Consider the following 23,742-nt stretch of genomic DNA (forward strand, 5'->3'; position numbering starts at 1 on the left):
ACACTATTGAAATGTAGTTACATAATTACGTATATGTTATGTAGTGAGTTAAATTCATTTTCATTCAGTTTACATTTGATAGGTGAACTGGTTTGTCTCAATGTCAGGAAGCTAAAACCTGACAGTCAAATCAGTTCAAATCTTAGTATTTATCATGGTTCCCAGCTCTCAAACGGACTGTCACTACCTTACAATTCCCAAGATGCATCAGCCAGTCACATGACCCAGCCATCCAATCATCAGTCAGTCAGCAGATTCTTGTCACTTGAATTCTAATAGTTTTAACCTGTTTGCTCTTGTACAGAGGCCTGCTGGTGATATCCTCTATGAATAAAAATAATCCATCCCCACAACTTAGTAAGGCATTGGGATGACATAATTAAGCCTTGACTACAGCTTAATAAGGCATGATCTTTTTCCTTACTAACTCGTGACCACGCATTAGGATCTCATTCCCACACCTTACTAAGTCATGCCCACATATTACTTTAATTCAACCAGGATGTCACCAGAAGGTACTCTTCAATTCAATTCAATTCAATTTAACTGTATTGTCATTATACAATACAGCGTAGTACAGTATAATGAAACACTATCGAGCTACTTTTCCAGTGCTGTAATAAAAGATGCATAGTAAACAGTGCAAAGACAAAAGACAATAAAAGACAAAACATGCATAGTCAGTAGGTACAGGTGTCGAACATAGACAAAATGTGCTTAGACAAGTGTTAGAGGTGTATTGGACGTATAGACAGTTAGTGCATAGTCAGATATTCAAGTGTATCAGGTATATAGACAGTAATGTTCATGGTGAATTGCAGTACAGTACAGTAAATGCAGAAGTACTATTGGTAAAAGGTACAGTGCAGGTACAGAGTAGCAGCATAATGTTCAGGTAATATCTTAAATGAACAGTTACAGTATAAATATAAAAATGTACTAAAAATAAGGCTTAGCCAGAGAGGAAGTGCACAGCATACAGTCCTCTGAGCTGGTGGAGCTCAGTGTGTAGTGTGCTGGGTGGTCAGGCTGATCAGTAACGAAATGTAGTGTTGTTGTTAAGCACAGGTCAATGCTGCCAGAGTGACCAGTTTGACAGCTCAGGGATAGGAACTGTTCTTGAACCTGGTGGGTCTGGCTCGGATGTTCCGGTACCTCTTTCCGGATGGCAGAGGATGGAACAAGGGGTGGCAGGGATGTGTAGGGTCCAAGGATATGTTGGTGGCTTTCCTCTCACATCAGTTGTCATATATGTTCTCTATGGGTGGCAGGACAGCTGCAGTGATGTGTTGAGCAGTTTTGACCATCCTCTGTAGGACCTTGTGTTCAGCAGCAGTGGCACTGCCGTGCCAGACGGTGATGCAGCTGCTCAAGATGCTCTCTACAGTGGCTCTGTAGAAGTTGCAGAGGAGCTGTTGTGGCAGGTTGACTTTTTTAACCTTCTGAGGAAGTCAAGGTGTTGTTGGCTTTTCCTGATGATGTGGGATGTGTTGAGCGACCAGGTGAGATCCTCGGATATGTAGACACCAAGAAACTTGAAGCTGTTCACCCTTTCCACCATCGCCCCCTTGATGCTCAGTGGTGCATGCTCTCTACTTCCCCTCCTAAAGTCAACAATAAGTTCCTTGGTTTTGATGATGTTGAGGGAGAGGTTGTTGGCAGCACACCACTCTGTGAGGAGCTTGACTTCCTCTCTGTACGGCCTGTTGGTGATATTGCCTATGATTGTGGTGTCATCCGCAAAAATTTAATGAAAGTATTGGAGCTGTGTTTTGGAGTGCAGTCGTAGGTGTACAGTGTGTAGAGCATTGGTGAGAGGACACAGCCTTGTGGACAACCTGTGCTGAGTGTGAAGGAGGGGGAGGTGTGTTCATCCATCCTAACACACTGGGGTCTGCAGGTGTGGAAGTCCATAATCCAGCTGAACAGGGTATGACTTATTCCAAGAGTGTTGAGCTTGGACACGGGTCTGGAGGGGATGATGGTGTTAAAGGCAGAGCTGACGTCGATGAACAGTATTCTCACATAGGTGTTAGTCCCTTCCAGGTGGTTGAGTGCAATGTGCATTGCCAGAGAGACTGTGTCCTCAGTAGATCTGTTTGCCCAGTAGGCAAACTGGTGGGAGTCCAGGGTGCTGGGAAGGCTCCTCTTTGAGTGAGTGAGGATCAGTCTCTCGAAGCACTTCATGACTATGGGTGTGAGAGTAATGGGGCGGTAGTCATTCATGCTTGAGATGGTGGTTTTCTTTGGGATGGGGATGATGGCTGGGATGATTGTGGCTTTGAAGCAGGCAGGAACAACAGACTGTGCCAGGGAGATGTTGAAAATGTCTGTGAAGGTGGCAGCCAGCTGATTGGCACACGCTTTCAGGACCAGCCCTGTAATGCCATCAGGGCCTGCTGCTTTCTGAGTAGATACCCATGTCAGTGCTCTCCTCACCTCTTCAGTACTCAGTGTGAGTGGTGCAGGTGGGAGCTCCTCTGTGGAGAGGAGCAGGGCAGTGTTAGCACGTTGAGACTGAGCAGTGGTCTCAAAGCGTGCGTAAAAGTTATTCAGTTCAGCAGGGAGGGAGGCATCTGTGGTTAATGGAGCACTGACTTTGTTCTTGTAGTCCGCAATTGCTTGAATCCCTTGCCACATCCGTCGGGGGTCTGAGTTAGTGTTGAAGTGGGCTGCAATTTCTGTGCTGTACTTGTGCTTTGCAGCCCTGATACCAGCCTTTAGGTTGTGTCTGGCAGCTTTGAGCTCCTTGCTGTTGCCAGATTTAAAGGCTGCATCACATTCTTTCAGCAGACTGCGGACTTCACTGTTCATCCATGGTATTTGGTTTGGAAGTGTGCGGATATGTCTAATTTGAGTCACGTCATCTACACACTTCTTGATGAATCCAGTGACAGATGTTGCATATTAATTTATATCAAACAGAGACTCTATGTTTGCTGCAGCCTTGAACATGTCCAGCCAGTACACTGAAAGCAGTCCTGTAAGACTGACTCCGCTCCATCAGGCCACACATGCACTGCTCTCAGTGTCGCTTTAACCCATTTCAGCACCAGCCAGTATATGGGCTTCATCAGCAGAGAGATGTGATCACTCATACCACGTTTGTGTAGACGTGATCCAGTGTGTTCTCTCCTCGTGTTGGACAGGAGACGTGCTGATGGAGATTGGAAAGCACTGTTCTGAGATCAGTTTGATTGAAGTCCCCCGCGGCGATGAGTGCAACTTCTGGATGTCGAGACTGCTGCTTGCTGATAGCATTAGCTAGCATAGTTAACGCTAGCTTAGCATCGCTTTGTGGAGGAATGTACGCGGCTATGACAATAACCACGTTAAATTCATGTGGAAGATAATAGGGTCTACATCTCACCACCATGTACTCCAGATTAGGTGAGCAGAAGTCCGACAAAAAGAGTTGGTGCACCATCGGTCTTTCACAAACACACACAGCCCCTCTCCCCTTGTTTTGAGGGAATCAGCCGCATGGTGCGCTGTGAGCCCGTGAAGCGTGATAGTCGAGTCTGATATGCTGCTGTGAAGCCAAGTTTCGGTAAAAACAAAAAAACAACAGTTCCTGATTTGGCGATCTGACGTGAGCCTGAGTCTTAGTTCATCCAGCTTGTTTTCCAGTGACCAGACGTTTGCTAGTAGGCTAGGGAGTGGGATCCGAGTTAGCTTAGCTAGCCTAGCCCGGATGCCCCCGTGTTTGCCCCGCTTGTGTTTACGTTCGCATGCCCATCGACGACGTCTTCCGGTCGGAGGCAAAGTAGCATTCGCCTCAGGGGCTCTGGAGTGAACAATAGGCAGCGTGGGGTTGAGAAACAGCAGATTGAATGTTAAGTCCGTACACTGTTTTCCAATGTCTAGTAATGTTTGTCGATCGTACACAATGTTAGACTTGTGGACAAACAGTAGACGAAACGTACAAATTATGCCGGAAGTAGATTTATATATTTACATATATATATATATATATATATATATATATATATACAGGTCTGGACTTTACATTACTGTTTCATATCATACTCTTTTTAATAAATCTTGTTTATTTTACATCCACGAGTGTCTGGTTTGTCAACCCCTCAATAAAATATTACTTACAAACTCAAATGTGATATCAGTTGAGAGTTTAGAATCCGTACTACTGACAGGATTTCTCGTTTCTGCTTCAATGAGCTAAAATTGATAAATAATAACAGGCCAAGGGAATCAAACCAGCAACCTTCCGGCCCCTCTAAGCATTTTGCTCTCCCCATCGGGGAATCGAACCCTGCATGACAGGCGGGGATACTTACATCCAGCATTAAAGTACCATAAATGCTAACTAAAGGGGCACTTAAGTACTAACTCTCATGTACTCGTATTCATAAGCACAGTTTTATTCATAAGTACAGCAGATGAGCCTTGATCAGCATTCTCATTATGAACATTGGCCAGAGTGAAACATCAGTATGTACAATCGGAGCATTCTGTCACTGAGTACAAGAGGAAGAAGGTGTCCTTTAATGCTGGATGTACTGTCATTTTTTCAGAGTAAGCACTCAATTTCATTCAGATCACATTTTTGATCAGTAAGCGCTTATTGCTCATTTTTTATAATCATGCCATGAACATTACTATGGGTTGACCTGGTCAACAGACTGCCATCAAGCTATAGGCTGTACCGGTAATATTCAGAGACTCAAGATGCCGCCTGGCCTGGGCTCCTGAGGCGGTAGCCTTGAATATTTTTTAGCCATGTTTTAACCTTATAAAGTTAATCCACCAGTCACACATGGTGTTAGGCAGGTGACATCTCAGCCCCTCATCATAACCTCATGTGATGCAATGACAGAGTACCAGACGCTTGCGGACAGAAAAAAGGGTTTTAATATCCAGAAAGGGCAATCCACAAATCAAAGTCGAATTCCAGGCAAGAGTAGTCAAATACAGTGAAGCTCGAATAAAGAAAGGTACAAAGGGGTCAGGCAAAAATCCAAGTAGAGAAAAACAGGAAATCAGGTCGATACACAGAAGAGACAAGTAAATCATAAGAAGAACGCTCAGTGATTGCATAACAATACTTCGCGAAGTAGGAGAGTTCAAACTGAGTTTATATATCCTACTTCCTAATCACAGAAAGTAGGTACAGGTGTGAATCCTCAATAGTCCGGGGATCGCGATCTCTGATAGGACCGTGGTGATCCGGTGCAGGATTCTGGGGGTTGGAGTCTGCTGAGCCAGCAGAAGAAACTCCTGACTCAGACATGTGATCTCCCATGGCATTATGGGAGATTGAGTTCCGTCTCTTCCCCGAGACCATCGAAGGCATGACACCTCATAACTCTGGATATGAGTCATGTATGATCTTGTGATAAGATGTGATGGAAGATGTGAGGGAAGAATCTAAAGATACAGGAAATGCTTGAACCATATTTCTGTGCTGTGATATCATGAAGATTGTGTGTATATATAACCCTATGTATATATATATATATATATATATATATATATATATATAAACCATTACATTTTCTGCATGGACAAGTTCATGGACCCCAGAGGATTAAGCTATTATATGCAAACATACACCATTCATTAGCTTGTTGCACATTCTGATGTCATGAAACGCCATGCACTGAATGATGGAAAAAACTCTGACTGGTCATATATCCAGAAATCCTACAAATATGGCTTGAATCTGATTAGAAAATGTCAATTTTTCTTGCCTTAAAGACTGTAGAAAATCTGTCTTGCTGAAATCAGATATGGTGAAAAATCTGACTTGAGCTGCAGAATTATTGTTGTGTTGAGAAAAAAAATGCATCTTCCTTAAAGAGTTAATAAGATCTGACTGAAAAGGGATTTTTTGATGTGTCTAATTAAGTCTAATGAACTCGTATGACGTCCTGTAGTGTACAGCGCATACAGTTTGGGTCACCTGACCTTTTCATATTCACGTCCATGACACTTAACACTTGCCAGTTACCCCAGTTTTGCCATTTTTAATCTTTCCTCCAAGCTGAGCAATGAAATGCAAGCACTGTTCTTTGAGAAAGATGAGAAAAGGCTAATCTAATCTAATTTTATCCCTGTCTTCTAGCCTAAAGTGCCTCTAATGGCTCATTTGTTCCTAACATTCATTGCTCTCATTACTGGCATTGTCTGCCATAAACTCCCAATTAAAGAGCGCAAGTGATAACTCAGAGACACTTTTTATGAAGACCATCTGTCCTATGTACTCATTACAAACTATGAAGACATCTCACAAGTCTGCCTGATGTTCTCGTAAACAGAAATAGCCCAGTGTGTTTATAAGGCATATTTTTGTGTTATGATAATTCATGTCCTCACAGTGTGTCAGAGATGAATGAAATTTTAACGTTATTTTAACGTCTATCGTTGCATTTTGCCAAAAGTTTGCCAAAAGAAAATTTTTCCTTAGAGCTGTATATCTATCTATCTATCTATCTATCTATATATATATATATAAATAAAAGAACCATTTATGGTTTTTGTGTTGTTATTGTAGGGAATTTTACTGATTTCTCAATCTCTGCACAATTTGTGACATTTATAAATGAAGAGCACAGATTTTCAGCAACAGATGCATCTGGAAGGTGAAAATATGAAGCCACTCAGTTGATATAACCACGCTCCAGTCACAAAGGCATTTTTTCTTTGCAGATTTTGCAAGGTTGAAATGTTCTACTGAATACAGACAAAAAATCTCATTCAGCTAAATAAAATTTGTACCATACAATTCAGTCTTTGTTAAAAGACACACATTCAGAGTGAATTGTGGACAACGCATGGATAAGTCAGCTGTGCTATTTTTCTACTTCTTTTTCCTCTCCGCTACATATCAAAAGTTTGGGAATACCCTGAAATATTTTGACAATAATGCATTATACTGCTTTTCAGTCTATTAAAAGTATAATAATATTACATTTCTGCAAAACTCAATGATTGAGATGTAAACAAAATCTTTCCATGTGGTTTGATGTGACTTGCTGTCTCTGGCTGATTTTCTTTACAGTGGTTTTCTTTGGGGACTATATTGCCTGACAGCGCCCTACAACCTTTCTGCAATAAATGCATTAAGAATATGTTTTTGGCCAAAAGCTTATCTCAAAACTATCATAAAATAAAGTATACCTTACCATTTCATCAACTCTTTGGACATCTAGTTTCTATCACCAGGATGAACAACAGCTATGGTTGTCTAGAATGGAGTATTTCTTATCAAACCACTTTGAAATAAGAATTCCACCAATGTCTAAAGCATTCTCCATAATTCAGTGGCAAATGAAGTCATTCAGAATGGTTCATTGCAGCAAAACTTGCAGACTCAGATTTCTTGGTGGCTACAGGAGCCAGGGGTCATGATATGTACAACACAATTATAGCCTTTTTTCATGAAAGCACCGTCACGTCTTCTGAGTTTTATATGTAATGTTGATAGTGGCAGTAAATTTTGCCTTAGAATGTCCCACATATGTCTCTGTAGCTTGAATGGATAAATATTAATAGATTACAGGACAGCATGTTCATAACTGTTTCGTATAGTAACTTTCTCTGTAGTACCTTATAGTGGCATTAATCTCTTCAGATGTCTGATCCCCATCACCACCACTGTGACTCAGTAAGTTTCTCTAGAATTGGGCTTTTCACATCAAACAAGTCTGAATGACTTTGTTTACACACCATTAATTATCCAATTCATGTAGTTATGTACAAAATTTGCAAAATCCAATTTATTCCCCTTTAACCATTTAACTTTGAAGAAACTTTGAAAAAGTGACAGAATCCCTTTTTAAGAGTGTAGCAAAACTTTTACAAGGCCTCTGTATTATGCAGTGTAATGATGTGAGGCTGTTTGATTCTTTGCTTGAGCAGGTTTAGGGTCTGGGTGAGTTTCTACCATCCTGTCTCTAACATTGATGCCCTACATCAGGAGCTTCTTATTACTCTGCCCGCTCTGCCAAGGCTCAGGTTACTTTTCTGACTCTTTTGAGCAGAGGCTGGAGCAGAGAGAGGGCCTTCTCTGTATGCAGTATGAGGAAAGCCCTGATGTGACAGTGCAGCCTCTGGAGCAGCTTCACACTGCTGATGAAGGACCCTCAGCCTTCCTCAGACTCACTGATCTATCTGAGAGGAGAGAGAGGGAGAGAGAGTGGGGAGGGTGACTCCTACTGTACAACACATCACCTTTATTGTGATTTTTACACACACACACACACACACACACACACACACACACACACACACACACACACACACACACACCTTGAACTGAGGCCCTTCACATTACACAAACACACACGCTGTGGAGCACTGTGAGCCTCTACTCCAATAGGTCTCACAGAGGGCTTTTTATTGTCTGGAATCTATTTATCCAGGGAAAACACTCCACAGCCTTTATTCTTGCCTGTTTTTAAATCAGTCAGAAGGCTTTGCTTTAAAAAGGTTACAGTGTGCAGAGCTCTCATAGCGAGTGGCAGGAGGCAGATGTATTGTACAATGAAAAGAAAAATAAACACATTATGCTGCTTGTCAGTAATATCCCATATGTTTATTAGCGTCAATGAAAATCATTCATGAAGCTATTCATTTCTCACACCGTGGAGTGTCTTTTAGGTAATTGAATGTTTTCTTCCTCTCACCACATTGTTGCTGTCATAAGAAAATCTCATAACTCACTATTTTGTACACTAATTGAAAGAACTAGCTGCCCTTGAAATGTGTGAATGTTTTATGCCCAGTGAACCAATAGAATGTTTGAATTTTTTTTTAAAAGCTCCATTGACAGATGTTAAGAATGTTATTTGTTCCTTCTGCTGTAAAGTTATGATTTTAGAGAAAGAGGTTTTCTCATTTCATTTTTTTTAACAGTAAAAACAGGCAAACAAGATCTTTATGACAGAGTGACAAGACTCAAACACAGAGACAAATATGTCACGAAAATAACAGACATAATCCAGAACATCTGTTAGACGTGGCAAGAAAAGTTAAAATGGAGAAAATGTGAAGATTTTTTTTATATGAGCATAATGATTATTTAGTGTGATTATGGAGGCATCAGAAAAAAAGTTGAGAGGTTGGGGAAGTGAGACAATTAGAGAATTTTTTTGTATTGTATTGTTTTTGTAACGCGGAGTGAGGAGGCGGACGCACGTGCTGAGCTAAGCAACTTTTATTGAGGGAAAATCCAGGGTCGTGGTCATGACAGTCCAGGTTCATATAACCAAAACGAGAGATCGTGGGACAGACATGACAGAATAAACACAGACTGAAGTACAAGAATCAAACAACACAAGAATACAATACAACACATACATCCAAACAAAGACCTGCCACCACACAGGGGAAAACACAGGGCTTAAATACATGAGGGTAAACGAGGGACAGGTGGAAACACAGGTGGAGACAATCAGGGGTGGAGTCATGAAACAAGGGGGCAGGACTGAAAACCAAAACAAAGAAGCACATGGACAGGACTGGGAGGGGCCAATCGTGACGGTTTTATTGATTTTTTTTATGTGAAATGGTGCAATGTAAGTAAACTCACATTCTCAAATTGGTGGTGGTGATAGGAAAAAGAGGTTGAAACATGCTACACATACATAGGGTGATTCAAAAAGAGTCATCCGATTTATTTCACTTGTAAGTCATTACAGAACAAAACATATTGTAAATGGTTTAAGTGAGCATGAAGTTTATTATGTAATTTTACAAGTGCTCAGTATGAACCTCCTCCAGCTATACGGACAACATCAACGCCATAGTCAAATCCATCCCATACTCGATTGAGCATGTCCGATGTCACTGTACTTATGGCTTTCAATGTGATTTCAGAGATCATCCAGTGTTGTGGAACCAATGTCGAACGCTCTGAGCTGTTGGAGGTTCACTGCCAACGAAAATCACATTGCACAGTTATGACGGATTCACTCTTATAGAAGTGTAGGACGCGAAACGCTTTCTGCTCAGGGGTCACCATCTCCTCACAAAATGAAGTGAGCCATCTCCCACTGACAGTCAGAAACTCTATGACCCCCTCTTTCAATTATGTGATTGGTTCCTTGGTGCCTCACAGTTGGAAAAACATGGCGTTTTGAAATTGGATTAATCTTTTTGAATCACCCTATATAGCCAAAGCCAGTTTAAGTGGAGAGAGGTCACTTCATATTGCACCCATTATACCAAAAAAAGAGGGCACCTGCAAGCAATTGCTGGTTAAATCAGAGTTGAATGGAGGTAAACATCTAAAAACTAAAATTAGAAGTAAGAATGTATTCATTACAGAATCAAAAAGAACAAGCACATCACAAGCACACACACGCGCACACACACACACACACACACACACACACACACACACCTTCAAAGCCGCTTCTCCTTTCGGGTCGTGGGGGGTACTGGAGCCTATTCCAGCGGTCATTGGGCGCAAGGCAGGATACACCCTGGACAGGTTACCAGTCCATTACAGGTTCAGCATCACATGCAAAGTCCTAGAATTTGAATTCAGAAGAAAAAAAATGGCAGCAGTGTTGAAATATTTAATATGAAAACAAGTTCATTTATCTACATAAAAATGATCATAGATTTTGGAAAAAGAAACTTATTCTTTTGGACTTGCTTGGGAGCACCCCCTAGTGCCTGGTAAACCTGCCATTATTGAGTGGCTGTTCTCCTGACCAGAAATTCTGTGAAATGGCCGTTTTATTTACTATACAAAACAGCCAGTGAGCCTACACATGTCCTCTGAGTTTTATATGTAAGGTTGATAATGCTAAAATAATACTTTGGAATTTTTTTTAACTAATTTGCCTTACAGCACCCTGCATGTGCCTCTCCACCATGAATGATTTTTTATTATGGTTTAGGCTAAAACTTCATCGCTATCATGAAACAATGTCTCTTTTTGGTCGTCTTCAGTTTTTGACTTAATTAGAAAATGCCTGTTGCCCTTTACATTGTTTGTAAATTTCCTGCTGAATGGACAAAAACACATAGAAATGACTTGGGAAAAGGTCTGGTCCTACTGACTTGATTTAAAAGTATGTTTTTCCCTACTAAAATTTGTATTTTGGAGATTCAAGGTTTTACTCCGACAACAGCGATATTCATAACCAATTCATGTTAGAACTTTTATAGGAGGTAGCTTTTTGAGACATTAAACTTTTCAGACGTCTGGTTCCCATCAGCACTACTGTAAACAATTCTGCCTTGATAAATTTCACCTCAAACCGCTCTAAATGACTTTGTTTATATCTTAACCATTTGCCTTTTTATTTTACATGATCAGTGCTGTTCCTCTCTAATAGTTGAAAATATATATATTATCAACTGTAAAGTTACCATTTCAGCATGTTTCCTTTCTACAGCAGTGACACTCCTTTAACACCTTTTACTGTATTTGGCTGCACACAGCTCTGTGTGGTCCAGTGATAGGCTGGTCACTTTCAGTGATAGGAGGTCATTGAGCATGCTACTCTCTCAGTACAGGACTGCAGTGAGCCTGGCTATTTCAACCAGTATCTCACACCACTGGTTACTTTGTGCACTCAGAGGAATTGGGGTCTTATCAGTGGCATGGCAGGAGCTCAGTATCAACTGCCCACAAAGATTGAATGCATCCATCTGACCGCTTCAGTGCCCCGGATGATTAAATGAAACGCGACTGGGCAGCGATCTGGAGAAATGTGTGGTTGTGTGCTTGTGTCTAGGGTGCAGCTCCAGTGTGGGCCTCACATGCCCTTCCAAATTCACAGGCACACGGTTCCAGTTCTTTCTAAGCAGATGTTTATTTTGCCTTACATTTAAAGCTTTGGCTTGGCCAGGTGGGTAGTTTTGACTCTACGTTTCGTTTCACAGTGAGGCGTGTCTGCCGCTTGTTGCTGGAATGATTCCTGGTGCCTGTGCGGTGTGCGAGTGTGTGTAAGGCTCCAAGCAGCAGGGCGGAAGTGCTGAGTGTGTGAGAACCTGCAGGGCTCGCAGTAGTAGCTGATCTCTAATCAGAGCAGAAGTAATGTGGGATTGAGGTAATCAACGTATGGCCTGCAGCAGAATCTCTTCCCACGCACTCTCTCTCTCTCCCTTTCTCACTTTCTCTCCTTCGCCTTGCTTTTAAGGAAAATGTAGAGAGCAGATTTGTGAAACTCCGAAGTGAAGAGACCCATATGCAGCAAAAGATATAACTGGCAGATGAAAATATGTAGACACTCAGTTGGTCTCTCCATGCTCCAGCCACACTTTGCACTTTCTTTGCATATTTCACAAGGTTAGACAAGCTTTAGTGATCAGACAAAAATCTCATTCAACCTAATAAAATAAAGGAACCACGCGATTTAGGCTTTGTCAAAATACACACATTCAGAATGAGCTGTGGGCAGAGCACGTATTGGCCAATTTCCTTGTCTTCTCCTCTACACATCTTGTAATAAGATAGAACTGACCAGATGCTTGTGAATAAAATCAGAGAATGAGGCTTTACTTGTTGAATGTAATCTCAAATCATGGTCACACAACAGGCAGAGGTGAAATCTGGGAAGATCCAAGTACAAAAAAGGAAACACATAACAGGAACCAGCAAACTGGGTACACAGAGGGGAAGACCAAACACAAAAAGCACAGTCCACTACCCAGTATGGCAATGACTATGAACAAGAATGACTATTCAGTAGCTCGAAAAACAGAAGCCACACCTCACACTAATCTAGTCTAAAGCCTGGGCTTACATCCTAACTAAGTATGATCACATGATACAGAGAGCAGGTGAGACAGATCACTGTTAAAGGGAGGATGAGTGCTGATTGGTGGATGATGGTGGAACCACAGTCACATGATCTCCCAGGGAGTTTTGGGAAATGTAGTTCGTAAGAGAGTCTGTGCTGGAGGGATGCGTGGCACATCAAAAGTTTTATACCCTGAAATGTTCTGGTAATAATGAAATTTTCCAGTGTTTGCTTTTCACTGACACTGTATTCAAGTTTCTGCAGAAGTTTGTCATTGAGATGTTAATAAAATTGTTTTTGGTGGTTTGTAGTCAAATGATTCCCCGCGACCCTGACGGAGAAGCGGCTTAGAAAATGGATGGATGGATGGATGGATGGTAGTCAAATGATTCATTGCAGACCTTTTATATTTCTTTATGGTAGCGTTGAACCAATATAACCATTTTAACCACAAATATAACCATTTTAGTTAGTATCTAAAAGCAGCAGCAAACCTACATGTGTCTTCTGAGCTTTTATATGCATTGTTGACGATGTTAAAATAGTGCTGAGTCTGAAAAAGAAGTTCTCTTTGGGGGAAATTTTGCCTCACAATGGTCTGCATGTACCCCTCTGGCATTAATACAGGTTAAAAGTGCATTCTAGGTGAAAACCGATGCCAAAACGATCAGAAAACAGTGTCTCTGGCATCAGCCATCATATTCATAGCCATTTTGTGCAGTGTCTTTCTGTGAGGGAGCTGTTAGAGGCATTAAACGCTTCAGACTGGTTCCTATCACCACTACTGTGAGCAATTCTGACTCAGTAGTTTCTCTAGAACAGCTAATTGCGCATCAAATTACTCTTTGTTTATGTGAAAAACATTTAATTCTGCAGACATTTTGAAATTTTGTGTTAAACAATAGCTTCAAATGTTTTGTTTTCAGTTTTTTTTTTGCAACACTCAGTCTTCTTTGGTATAAAGAACAGGTTTTGCCAAAATAATGACTCGTTTTCTTTTCCAAATTATTTATTAAAGCACAAATTGAAAGTCTTTTGCCCTGAAAGGGTTTTAAACAGTTTGAGTGCTGATAAGCGCTGATATCACAACAAGGGGGTAAAACGCATGAGGTTTGGGTTTACCATCAAAGTAGAGCTGCCACAAATGCTGTCACAGATATGTGTGATATTGTTTTCTTCACAGTGAACCAGGTTAGTCTTTAATTTGTTAATTTTTCACAGTCATACTTTGATGCACTGTATGTGCTGAAGAACACATGCCAAAGACTTTGGAAGGTGCTTTGGGGATTCATAAATGGTCTTGTGGAGTAAAGTGCATGTTTCTAGAGAAGCCTTATGTTTTTGTTGTGGCCTCTGGTGGTGGTGCTCTTTAGTGCTGGTTAATAATGATAGCCAGTGGACATCATAACAGATACAACTGCTTTCTGTCACTGTGTGTTAGCTTTCAGATTGATTCGCTGCTAGTAATACATGATATGCTGTAATATAAAACTGCTTTTGACAGCTGAGGGACAGAATTGGTAGCTATGGCTGTGGTAATGCCCCTCTGGCTGCTCACAATGCTCTTTACTACACAGAACACTGCATAGCAGATATGGATCTGATTGAAAACGTGCTACAATAAAGGTCAGGAAATTGGCAATGAGAAAATAAATTGTTGCTCCTGGAGAAAATCAAGTGGAGAGAGAGAGAGAGGGGGGGAGAGAGTGTATATATGTTGTCCATGTGCTTGTTTGAACAGCGCTGATTTTGGTCCCTCCTTGCCTGGGGGTTAGATTCTATACAGAAAGCGCTGAGGCTGACGGAACAGCAGAAGTGTCCGCTTTCCCTCGGTTCTGCAGCTGCTCAGCTTTACTCTGCAAACCCCCACCCCCTAAAGCAGTCCAACAACAGCTCCCTCTCTGGACCCTGTATAAGCTGCGAAAGTTGAGGGACATCTTGACTTGTTTTGAAATTTTTCAAGTAAAGATGTTATAAAACATGTTAGTCTGATTTTAAAATCTGATTGAATCACATGACTTTATTGGAAAATTATCGCTGTGTACATAAATATGATCACACACTTGTATTGACTTCTGAATTAATGCACCAAGTTATTGAAAGCCACTGCATTGTTGATGGGATAATCTAGACATCTGCTACCTGAGCACAACAAAAAATGTACAGATTTGGTTTCTTAAGACTGGTATTTTACGTAGTAGATTTGTCTTTATTTGAAGGAATATATCACATTTGTGCTCTTGCACACAGTTTCTCTCTAGTAAGGTGTAGTATATAGACATCAAATCAAGTCTCATTAGTTCACAATGAAAAGAAACCCCAGTAAAAGGGAGCTATTTAAAACTTCAAGTGTGTCAGGTATGTCTTCACTGTGGAAACATTATGACTCATGGAGACATTATGGCTTGCAATTGTATATTATAGGGCTGGACAATATGACAATATATGTCATAATTGTGATAAATAATGTCACAATACAATACAGTAGGCTTTTCTGAGCATATCATGGGTATCGCCGTACTTGTAGAACAATGACCAACTGCATATTTTATTGCAAAGAGAGCTTAGTTAGTTGTTAGTGTGTGCGTGTGGGTTCAGTTCAGGGTTGATTTCAAATTTAGCGACACCATTGTGGGTACATGTTGGGTTCAGGCTTCAATTTCATGTCCATGCAGGTGCCTTGCATGGACTTCAACTTATTGCCTTTTGGACGCATTTTAAAAGACTCAGCTTTATTTTTAATTATCTTCCCTGGTAAGAGAAGGTTTTGCCTAAATAACAATTTGACAGTTTTCATTTCAAGCTATTATCAAAAGCACATTCTGAAAATCTTGTGACCCAAAGGTCGTTTACATACCTGAGTGGTGTCAACACTGCAAGGAGCTGAAATCTCTCTTTTTTTTTTCTCTTTTCTAAAGTGTGATTTTTGGGGGGCGTTATTTTGCTATAAATACTGAAAATTGCAGGATCTACACAGCAAATGTAGTACATTAAATACTGAAAACTAACGTCTCCAAACTTTTAACAGGTAGTGTGTGTATGTCCCCTACATCGGGTCATTCCACATTACACTGACCACAGTGAGGACACGCACCTTGGCACTCAAGGGGGGTGTTCACTTCACACACTGTTGACCAGAAATGATGGTGGGGCTGATGAAGAACAGAACTCATCTGGCCTGCCAAAAACACTTCATCTCCTCAAGCAGCCCTGTGAATTTGAGGGGGGTTGAGGAAGGACTACTGAGATTAGTGTGTCTTTTAATGGAAAAAAATGAGAAAAACAAAGCAAGGGTTGTTTTACACACTCTGAAGCTTCAGATCTCTCTCAGAGGAGACAGAGCCTCAGGTAGATTTGCTCAACATTTCTTTCATTATTGATGGCGGTGCAGATTTATGGGGAGCAATAACAGGTTGCCTCACATTGTTTTAGCTGCAGTAGCTCTTATAGGAGGAGCTGTCATAGGTTGGTGTGTTATATGCTCCTCCATGGCCAATTCTGCTGTGATCTAAGCTGTTTTTTTTTTTTGTCTCTTTTTGAGTAGTGAAGAAATGCTCTCTGTTTTGTGTGTGTGTGTTTGTGTGCTTGTGTGAAGGACACAGGGAGAGCAGACACTGTCTCTATCTAATGCTGTGCTCATGTAACACTCAATAGTGTTTGGGAGATGTGTCTGACAGAACAAATATCGCTTAATGCTTTATGTCTGAGAGAGGCTGGGCTGGATATTTAAAGCTTTAGAGCTCACATTCTGAGTTTCTCCCATATTTCAGACACTGAGCCACAGTGTTGAATACGTTCTCAGTTGGTCTTGCTTCCAGAACCACATTTATCCTTTGTGATTGGTCTAAAATTTCAAAATTTTCAAAAGTTAATACAGAAATAAGACTAAGCTTAGAAAGCTGCATAAGTGCTTTGGATAATTCTTGCCATACAAAACACATAATGGTTTTGGCCTTTTGTTCTGCCCTCAATTATAGAAAAAAAAGCATATTCAGGTTCAAAGTGTCATTTATTTCAGGCCATGATGAAAAATGTTGTTCGCTGTGCATATATTAGTGTGTGGGTTCTATTTATTCAATTATTTTAAATGTTGTCCTATGTGGTACTGTTTATTGTTAGTCTGCTATTGTCATGTTTTAGTTTAATTTTGCCTGGGTGTTTAGTGCAGGGATGCGCAACTCTGGTCCTGGAGGGCTGGTGGCCAGCACAGTTCAGTGATATCCAAATGCAAACCCACCTGATTACATAAAGTGAATTGCCAGGCTTAGTGAGTGTGTTTGAGTAAGGAAACCTCCAGACTTTGCTGGACACCAGCCCTCCAGGACCAGAGTTGTGCATCCCTGGTTCAGAAACCAGTTGAAGTTGAATTTATTTGAAGAATAATGAGTACTGTGCAAAATTTGGAGACCTCCCAAAAGGCCATTAAGTACAAGTCAATTTATTCATTTTTTCAGTCAGAGAAGAAAATTCCACAGAGTTGTCAACAATTTCATTTTTTTTTTCATTATTTCCACTCAGTATACACTCTTTGACTTTGTAAAGAAATCTGAAGATGTTTTTTCCACACTGTCAGTCTTTTGGTTGCATTGGTTCTGCTTCTCATGATAATCTAAATTATGTGTTTGGAATAGGAAATCCCAAGCACATTTCCTGTTGTTGATATCTGGAGTGGTCAGTCCATTATTCTGAGAACACACATGGTTTCCTTTACTCAGTAACATTTCTTGGCAGCTACACATCCTATCAGACTCAACATAGAGTTGAGTTGTCTTCTCACAGTGGAAGGATGGACAGAAACACCTGTGGATTTTTCAGATCTGAAGGAAGAGTGGAGCTTGATCTCCTCTTTCACAGATGAAAGCTTTAAGTACTGTTTATCTGATGGTGGCAGTTTTGGTTATATATATATAAGAAAACTGTTTTATTAAGTTGATTTCTAATGACCTGTTTTTCATTATATCATCCAGTACATGTTAACTTGGTTCCTGACTAATTCATGTGGTGTGCTCTGTCTTTGTCTCTTGCAGTTCCAGGCATCAGTGGATGAAGGTTCTACAGGCGTGGTGGTCAACCTGACAGTGGATGACCGGGATGACCCTGCCACAGGAGCCTGGAGAGCTATATACTCCATCATCAATGGAGATCCCAACCAGAGCTTTGAGATCCATACAAATCCTGACAACAACGAGGGCATGCTGTCTGTGGTTAAGGTACATACCCCCACCTCTCTATTCAAAACAAGATCTCAGATTTGTGGTTTCTGAATCTTTTTGAGCCGTGGTCTCCTTAAAAATGAGGACCTCAACGTGCTACCTTCATCACATTTGACGTGGACCTCTCAGCAATGTAACGTTGTCTATTTTTGTTGTAAATACATACTACAGTGCAGCCGCTGCTGTTATTGCTTTGTTCAAGCCAAGGAATTAATAACATTATCAGAAGGTGGCTACCAAATACTGGAAGAACTTGACCTTGTTAATCAAAAGCAATGTGTCTAATGCTGGTAAATCTGATGTATTTGATGCATTGATGAAGATGTTTTTCCTTCTGCTTTTGTTCCCTGTCTTCTTCCCAGCCTTTGGACTATGAAAGCACCATGTTCCACACTCTGCTGATAAAGGTGGAGAATGAGGACCCTCTAGTACCTGATGTCAATTACGGTCCCAGCTCCACAGCCACTGTGTACATCACAGTTCAGGATGTCAACGAGGGACCTGTCTTTTTCCCTGATCCTCTGATGGTCACCAATTTGGAGAACATCCCAGTAGGCAGCTTTGTAGCCGTGCTCAATGCCACTGACCCAGACTACCTTCAGGTCCAGAGCATAAGGTAAGGCGATGGTGTTATTAGCACGAGACAACCTTTGAGCGATTCTGAACTTGATTTTCTTCGCTGTTGTATTGTTTTACCCTTTTGAATGAAAGTGGCGTTTGGAATGCCAGCTGCACTTTGCATTGTGTGAGCATGTATGAATAGATTAACAGATGTTAGTTCACTGAAGTTACCATACCAGATATGAGATCATACATCAGAGACAGAATGCAAATGTAATAATGCGGAAGAGGAAATGCTCTCAAAGTGCAACAGCAGACAGTAACAGGCAAAAACAGATATTTTTTAGCATATTTACAAGCCCTGGAATACATTTCACCTTCAAAAGCTCTTGGTTGAGCGAGTGGATTGTCTGCTCGGTTAAGTTCACTTTGGAGTTTGACGAGGTGGATTACAATGACACCACAAACAAATCAAAGCTTGAGACGAGCGTGATAGCACGGTCTCTGCTTCTCAGCCCATCTCCCCATCTGTCGATTCTCACCTCTCCATTTTTCACTGTCCTTCTGCTGACAGTCTTACAGTTTTTTCCAAGAAAATGTTAGCCCATTTCTCTGCATCAAAGATTTAGACCGTTTCATTGCCTGGGTGCAAGTTAGACCATTTTCCTAGAGCTGCAGTCACTCAAATAGATTCGGAAGTGTCAGAAAGATAATTGCATTTACTGTGTGAGGTGAGGAAATCTTTGTTATTTAACACTGTTGGTGCACAATTACTTTTACTGCCACGGTGAAATCCTTCCCTAATCACATAGGTGGACTTTTAATTTAATCCTAATCATTCCCTGGCAGTGGGTAAGGTCTGTTAGTTTTAAAGTGTTTTCAGTCAGATAATGACCTGATAGTTGTTCTAGTATGTCATTTTATCAGCATATAAATTAAAAAATTTTCAAAGCTGCTTTAGAAATTATTTGCTTAGGTCTGTCCTTTCACTGTAAAGCACTGACTTTGAAAGCACTGAGTTTGAAACCTTTCACACATAAGAGAGAAGTTAATCTTTTTTTTTGTATGATACCATAAATCCCTGACTGTAAAACCAGTAGATCATGGCCAGTCGTTCCAGATATGATAATTGCACTTTAATACGATATTTCTAGCATTTTACAGGGAAATGTTGGTGCTGAAGTGCGACTGGTTAAAGAAACACAGTTTAAAGTAACCGAGGTCCTAACTGTGGTGTGCGCTTCCATTACTGTAATTATGTGCCTGATAGTGACATTTTATGAGCAGCATTCTTATGACTATCTGATAACTGTGATATTGCCTGTCACTTTGCCAGTCGGATTGTGATTGACTCTCAGCACATCTGCATGCACATACTTCAGCAGTGGGTCTGTTGGGGGAAGCAGTGTAAAGCAGTTTTGAAAGTAGTTGCCCCCTCTGTGGCATGATTGAGTCTTTCAGAGAGAGATATGTTCGCTGGGTTTTTAAAAAGTTTCTGAAGTTCAGAATAAAATTAATAGAAATCCTCATGTTTTTGCTGATAGATACTAATTTGTTGGACTGGGTTTGTTCTGGTTGCAGCCAAAAGAGAATTCCTCCAAAGTCAGTAGTTCTTGGCTAAATTAAAGGGCCCATACCATATTTCATTTTGAAATTTATTTTTTATTTTTTTGAGATTGAGACTCAGAATCAGTCACAGCTCCTTTTTACATGACATCTGGCTTGTAAGACTACCCTACACCAAATATAGTTGATTTGCTAAGACTTGTTTGTTCTTTAGTGTTGCATTAGTGTTCTAGGGTACTGTACCTAAAATGTGATGGAACTCTAATTGTTTCATTTCAAATGCAAAAATGTGCATTATCCACTTGCTTACACTCTGCCCTGTTTTCCTCTTAACCCCCGAGACTCATCTGTCTTGTATACCTCAGATAGAAACTTGTTTATTCAGTCAAGGTTACTCCCAAAGGTGCCATAAACTTTTTGATCACTTAACAACAGCTTTCACTTATATAATTGGATTATGTACAGATACACTTAGAATAGACCCCTTTCATTTTCAAGTGGGTCCACCTTAAAACCCTCCTGGGGTCACTCTGTTTTCAGGTTAATACAAATAGCAGCCTGTTTCTGATAATTTCTTTCACCTCAGCCCTAATTCACCCCACTATCCCTGTACTTTGTGTGAGAGCTCAGTGTAATCTGTATGCTTTATGGGATCGAGGTCTTTAAGTGGTCTGCTGGGATTTGCAGTAAATGTTGAGCATGTTGGTGTGCTCCCATGATCATTATGCTGGATCTACGTCCTTAGTCAAGGCTCTTCACCATGGACTTGTGCATTTCTCTCTCGTATTTTTCCCTCTTTCTCTCTTCCTCTCTAGCTCTTTCCTACTGTAAATCTGTCGTCTGCCTGTGGCAGCGTCAGCTCTTTTGATCTCCCTTTGCCAATGAAAGGGCCTTTGAAGTGCCATAGCTTACACCTGAGGCTACAGGGAGCAAGAGAGGAGAGCAACAGATTGACACAGAGAGAGGAAAGATGAAGGGGAGGGACAGAGGGAGGAAAGTAAGAGAGGAAAAGGCCAGAGAAGAAGGCCATTCAGATAATCTTCTTCAATATGTTTATGAATTCACTCATTGAATTCTGCTCATCAAAATTTTCCACTCAATTGCTCATTTCTGCATATTCGTCAGAGTCCTTCATCGCTGTTAGTTAGAACATCCTCAGTGGAGAATGTAAGGCAGTTTTGTGCATGTAAGCTCTTTCGGGACTCCTTCGGCACACAAGTAATGAAAGTAAGAGAATTTTAAGATTCATGATGTGCATCTTTGCGTTTTTAAAGGTAAATGCCAGAATGATGTGTACCCAGCAGTTTTGCTTTTCTATATAAGTGCACTTATGCTTTTTTGTGAGAAATATAACAGCAGTAATTTACCCACTGAAAATTGCCAGACAAACACTTTTAGAATTTCTAAGCCAGGGGTCAGCCAACCAAATGTTAAGAAGAGCCATTTTGTCAAGTTTCAATAAAATTTTACCACCTTGGGAGCCACAACATGTCCATTCATGTCCATTTTATTTGAGTAAAGTTTTACCATCTTGCCCGTAAATATGTCTCATTCTGTGCTAATGAATTAGTATAGGCTACAAAATATAATGTAAAAATCCAGACTTACTTTGTCCTGTTGAAGCTTTAGATCAGCTGTAGCTGCTTTTCTCACATCTCTGGCAGGAATCTCAAAACTAGAACAATGTCTTGTAAAATGTCTCTCAACATTCCATTTTTTATGTGGCTGAAGTCAGCATCTCATTCAGCAGCTTCTTGTTCAGACTCCTTCTCTAAGCAAATGAATCTGATGATTACAAGCAGGTTGAAAGGGTATTCAAAGAGGGCTCTATCAAAACCTGGTGAGGGATGGGTCTTCCAAGGCTGTAGGTGGATTATCTACTATTGTCGTCACATCATCAGTATGATGTTGATTTTGCATTGGAGGCCTAAACAGCGGGACTTTGTCTCTGTGTGTGAGAGGTTAATATGTACAGACGTGTGACACAGTCTAAAACTCCTATAAAATCTGACCCGACATCTCTGACTTTTAAATGCCTGAATGTTTCAGGCTAACAGGGTGACTCAGCAGTGTACTCTCACCATATTTTCTCCTTTATTTTCTCTTTCAATGCTGCCTTTCTACTTCTTTCAGTTTTAACAAAAACCTTACTTAATGCAGAATGCAATGCATCAAGGCCTTTATATTCTTCTCAAATTCAAGTTACGTTCTTTTCAAATATTATAGTCTTAATATTATACTATCAGTTTGGCAAAGTGTGAATTTTAACACATTTATTTATGTAAGGGGGACTTTTATTTTAACACAGTATGTGATCGTGATGCCAGCATCACAACACTATATTTCATTAAATTGAACAATTCACTCAAATGTATTATTGCGTTTATAATCCATCAGTTCCTCATACATGGATTAAATCTCATCTCAGACTAAATTACAATGGCAGTGTGATTCAGTGTTACTGCTAGTATTTTTTAGTTCAAATTTAGGACTAATCTGAGTCTTGGAAGCCGGCTTTGTATGTATGGCATAGTAATATTAACACTACTCTGTATACGTAATTGGTTGCTTGGTTACACCTTAAGGGTGTAAGTGTAAATTATGTTTGTGCTCCTTAAAAAATGTATATGAAAAGTTAATGTATCTTTTATGGAAAAAGATGCAAATCCATGTGTGCATGGCTGCATATTTAAGTATATTGAGATGTACGTATGTATGTGCGTGGTTATATATGTGTGTGTGTGCACTGGGACAGAGTGAGAGACAGGGTTCGAGCCCATGAGACTTCAGGGGAAAATGAGGTCGACAGGAGACACAATCGATTGGATGCGGCAGTGGAGAACTGCAGCAGTGCTGAGCAGAAACGTGTCCACTGTCCTCTCTGCTGCCTTACACTTACATTCACTCAAAGACTTTTTGCTCTTTGGTGCATTCGAAAAGTTCACTTATTTAAAAGTAGCACTGAACTTTGCTGAGTTCCTGAGGGTCTGTATGGTTCATACAGTTAGCATTTTTGCATTATTATTAACAGAACTGTGATTTTTTTTTTTTTTCACGTTTTTAAAGAGCTCATATCATGGAAAACTAACTTTTATTAGATACGTTTCCATACTGTTCGCTTCCCAATCCATGCAGTCCATATAGGTCATTTTCACAAAGCTGCTTCAAAGCATGTTTGCATATCATCATGCAGATAAAAATATTCATATTGTTTAGCAGGTCAGTTGTGGTGCTATATGAAACAGCGGTTTGTGGAGTTCTATTTTATCCTTGTTTTCCCCCGATTCACAGTACCACAGTGTGTCCACATACGTTTCTTAGTACCAATATTTATCATTTTATAATTTTTTTTAATAGAAAATTAGTTTGTAAGACTTTTATCTGTTAAATATATTTAATGTTCTCCTTGTAAACGGGATGTAAACCAAAACAAAAAAAGCTATGTGACATGAGTAAAAATGAAAAATCATGCTTGTCAAAACAGAATTATATCACTTAAATCGATCAGGTTTATTTATTCAACATTACGTTTAGTCATTTGTTCAAGTTCGGTCCCAGTATTTGTCATGTTCATGAGGAAAACCCCATATATGGAAACTAAGATGCAAACAATCTTATTAATCTTACTGTGAAGTTATTTTTGTGATATCCTGACAACCAGCATATTTGAATATTTTGCA

At 40.3% G+C, this 23,742-nt stretch overlaps 1 protein-coding gene across 1 annotated transcript in view; it reads left to right on the forward strand.

Annotated features, from left to right (window-relative positions):
* cdh13 (cadherin 13, H-cadherin (heart)) overlaps window positions 1-23,742 on the forward strand; it is a 511,235-nt gene that overhangs the window by 410,065 nt on the left and 77,428 nt on the right. Inside the window, exons 10-11 of the mRNA XM_017689216.2 lie at window positions 17,750-17,932; window positions 18,298-18,551. Coding sequence (XP_017544705.1) covers window positions 17,750-17,932; window positions 18,298-18,551 — 437 coding nt within the window. The remainder of the gene's footprint in view (window positions 1-17,749; window positions 17,933-18,297; window positions 18,552-23,742) is intronic.

Source organism: Pygocentrus nattereri, chromosome 7, assembly GCF_015220715.1.
Source record: "Pygocentrus nattereri isolate fPygNat1 chromosome 7, fPygNat1.pri, whole genome shotgun sequence".
In the NCBI taxonomy this organism is placed as follows: Eukaryota; Metazoa; Chordata; class Actinopteri; order Characiformes; family Serrasalmidae; genus Pygocentrus; species Pygocentrus nattereri.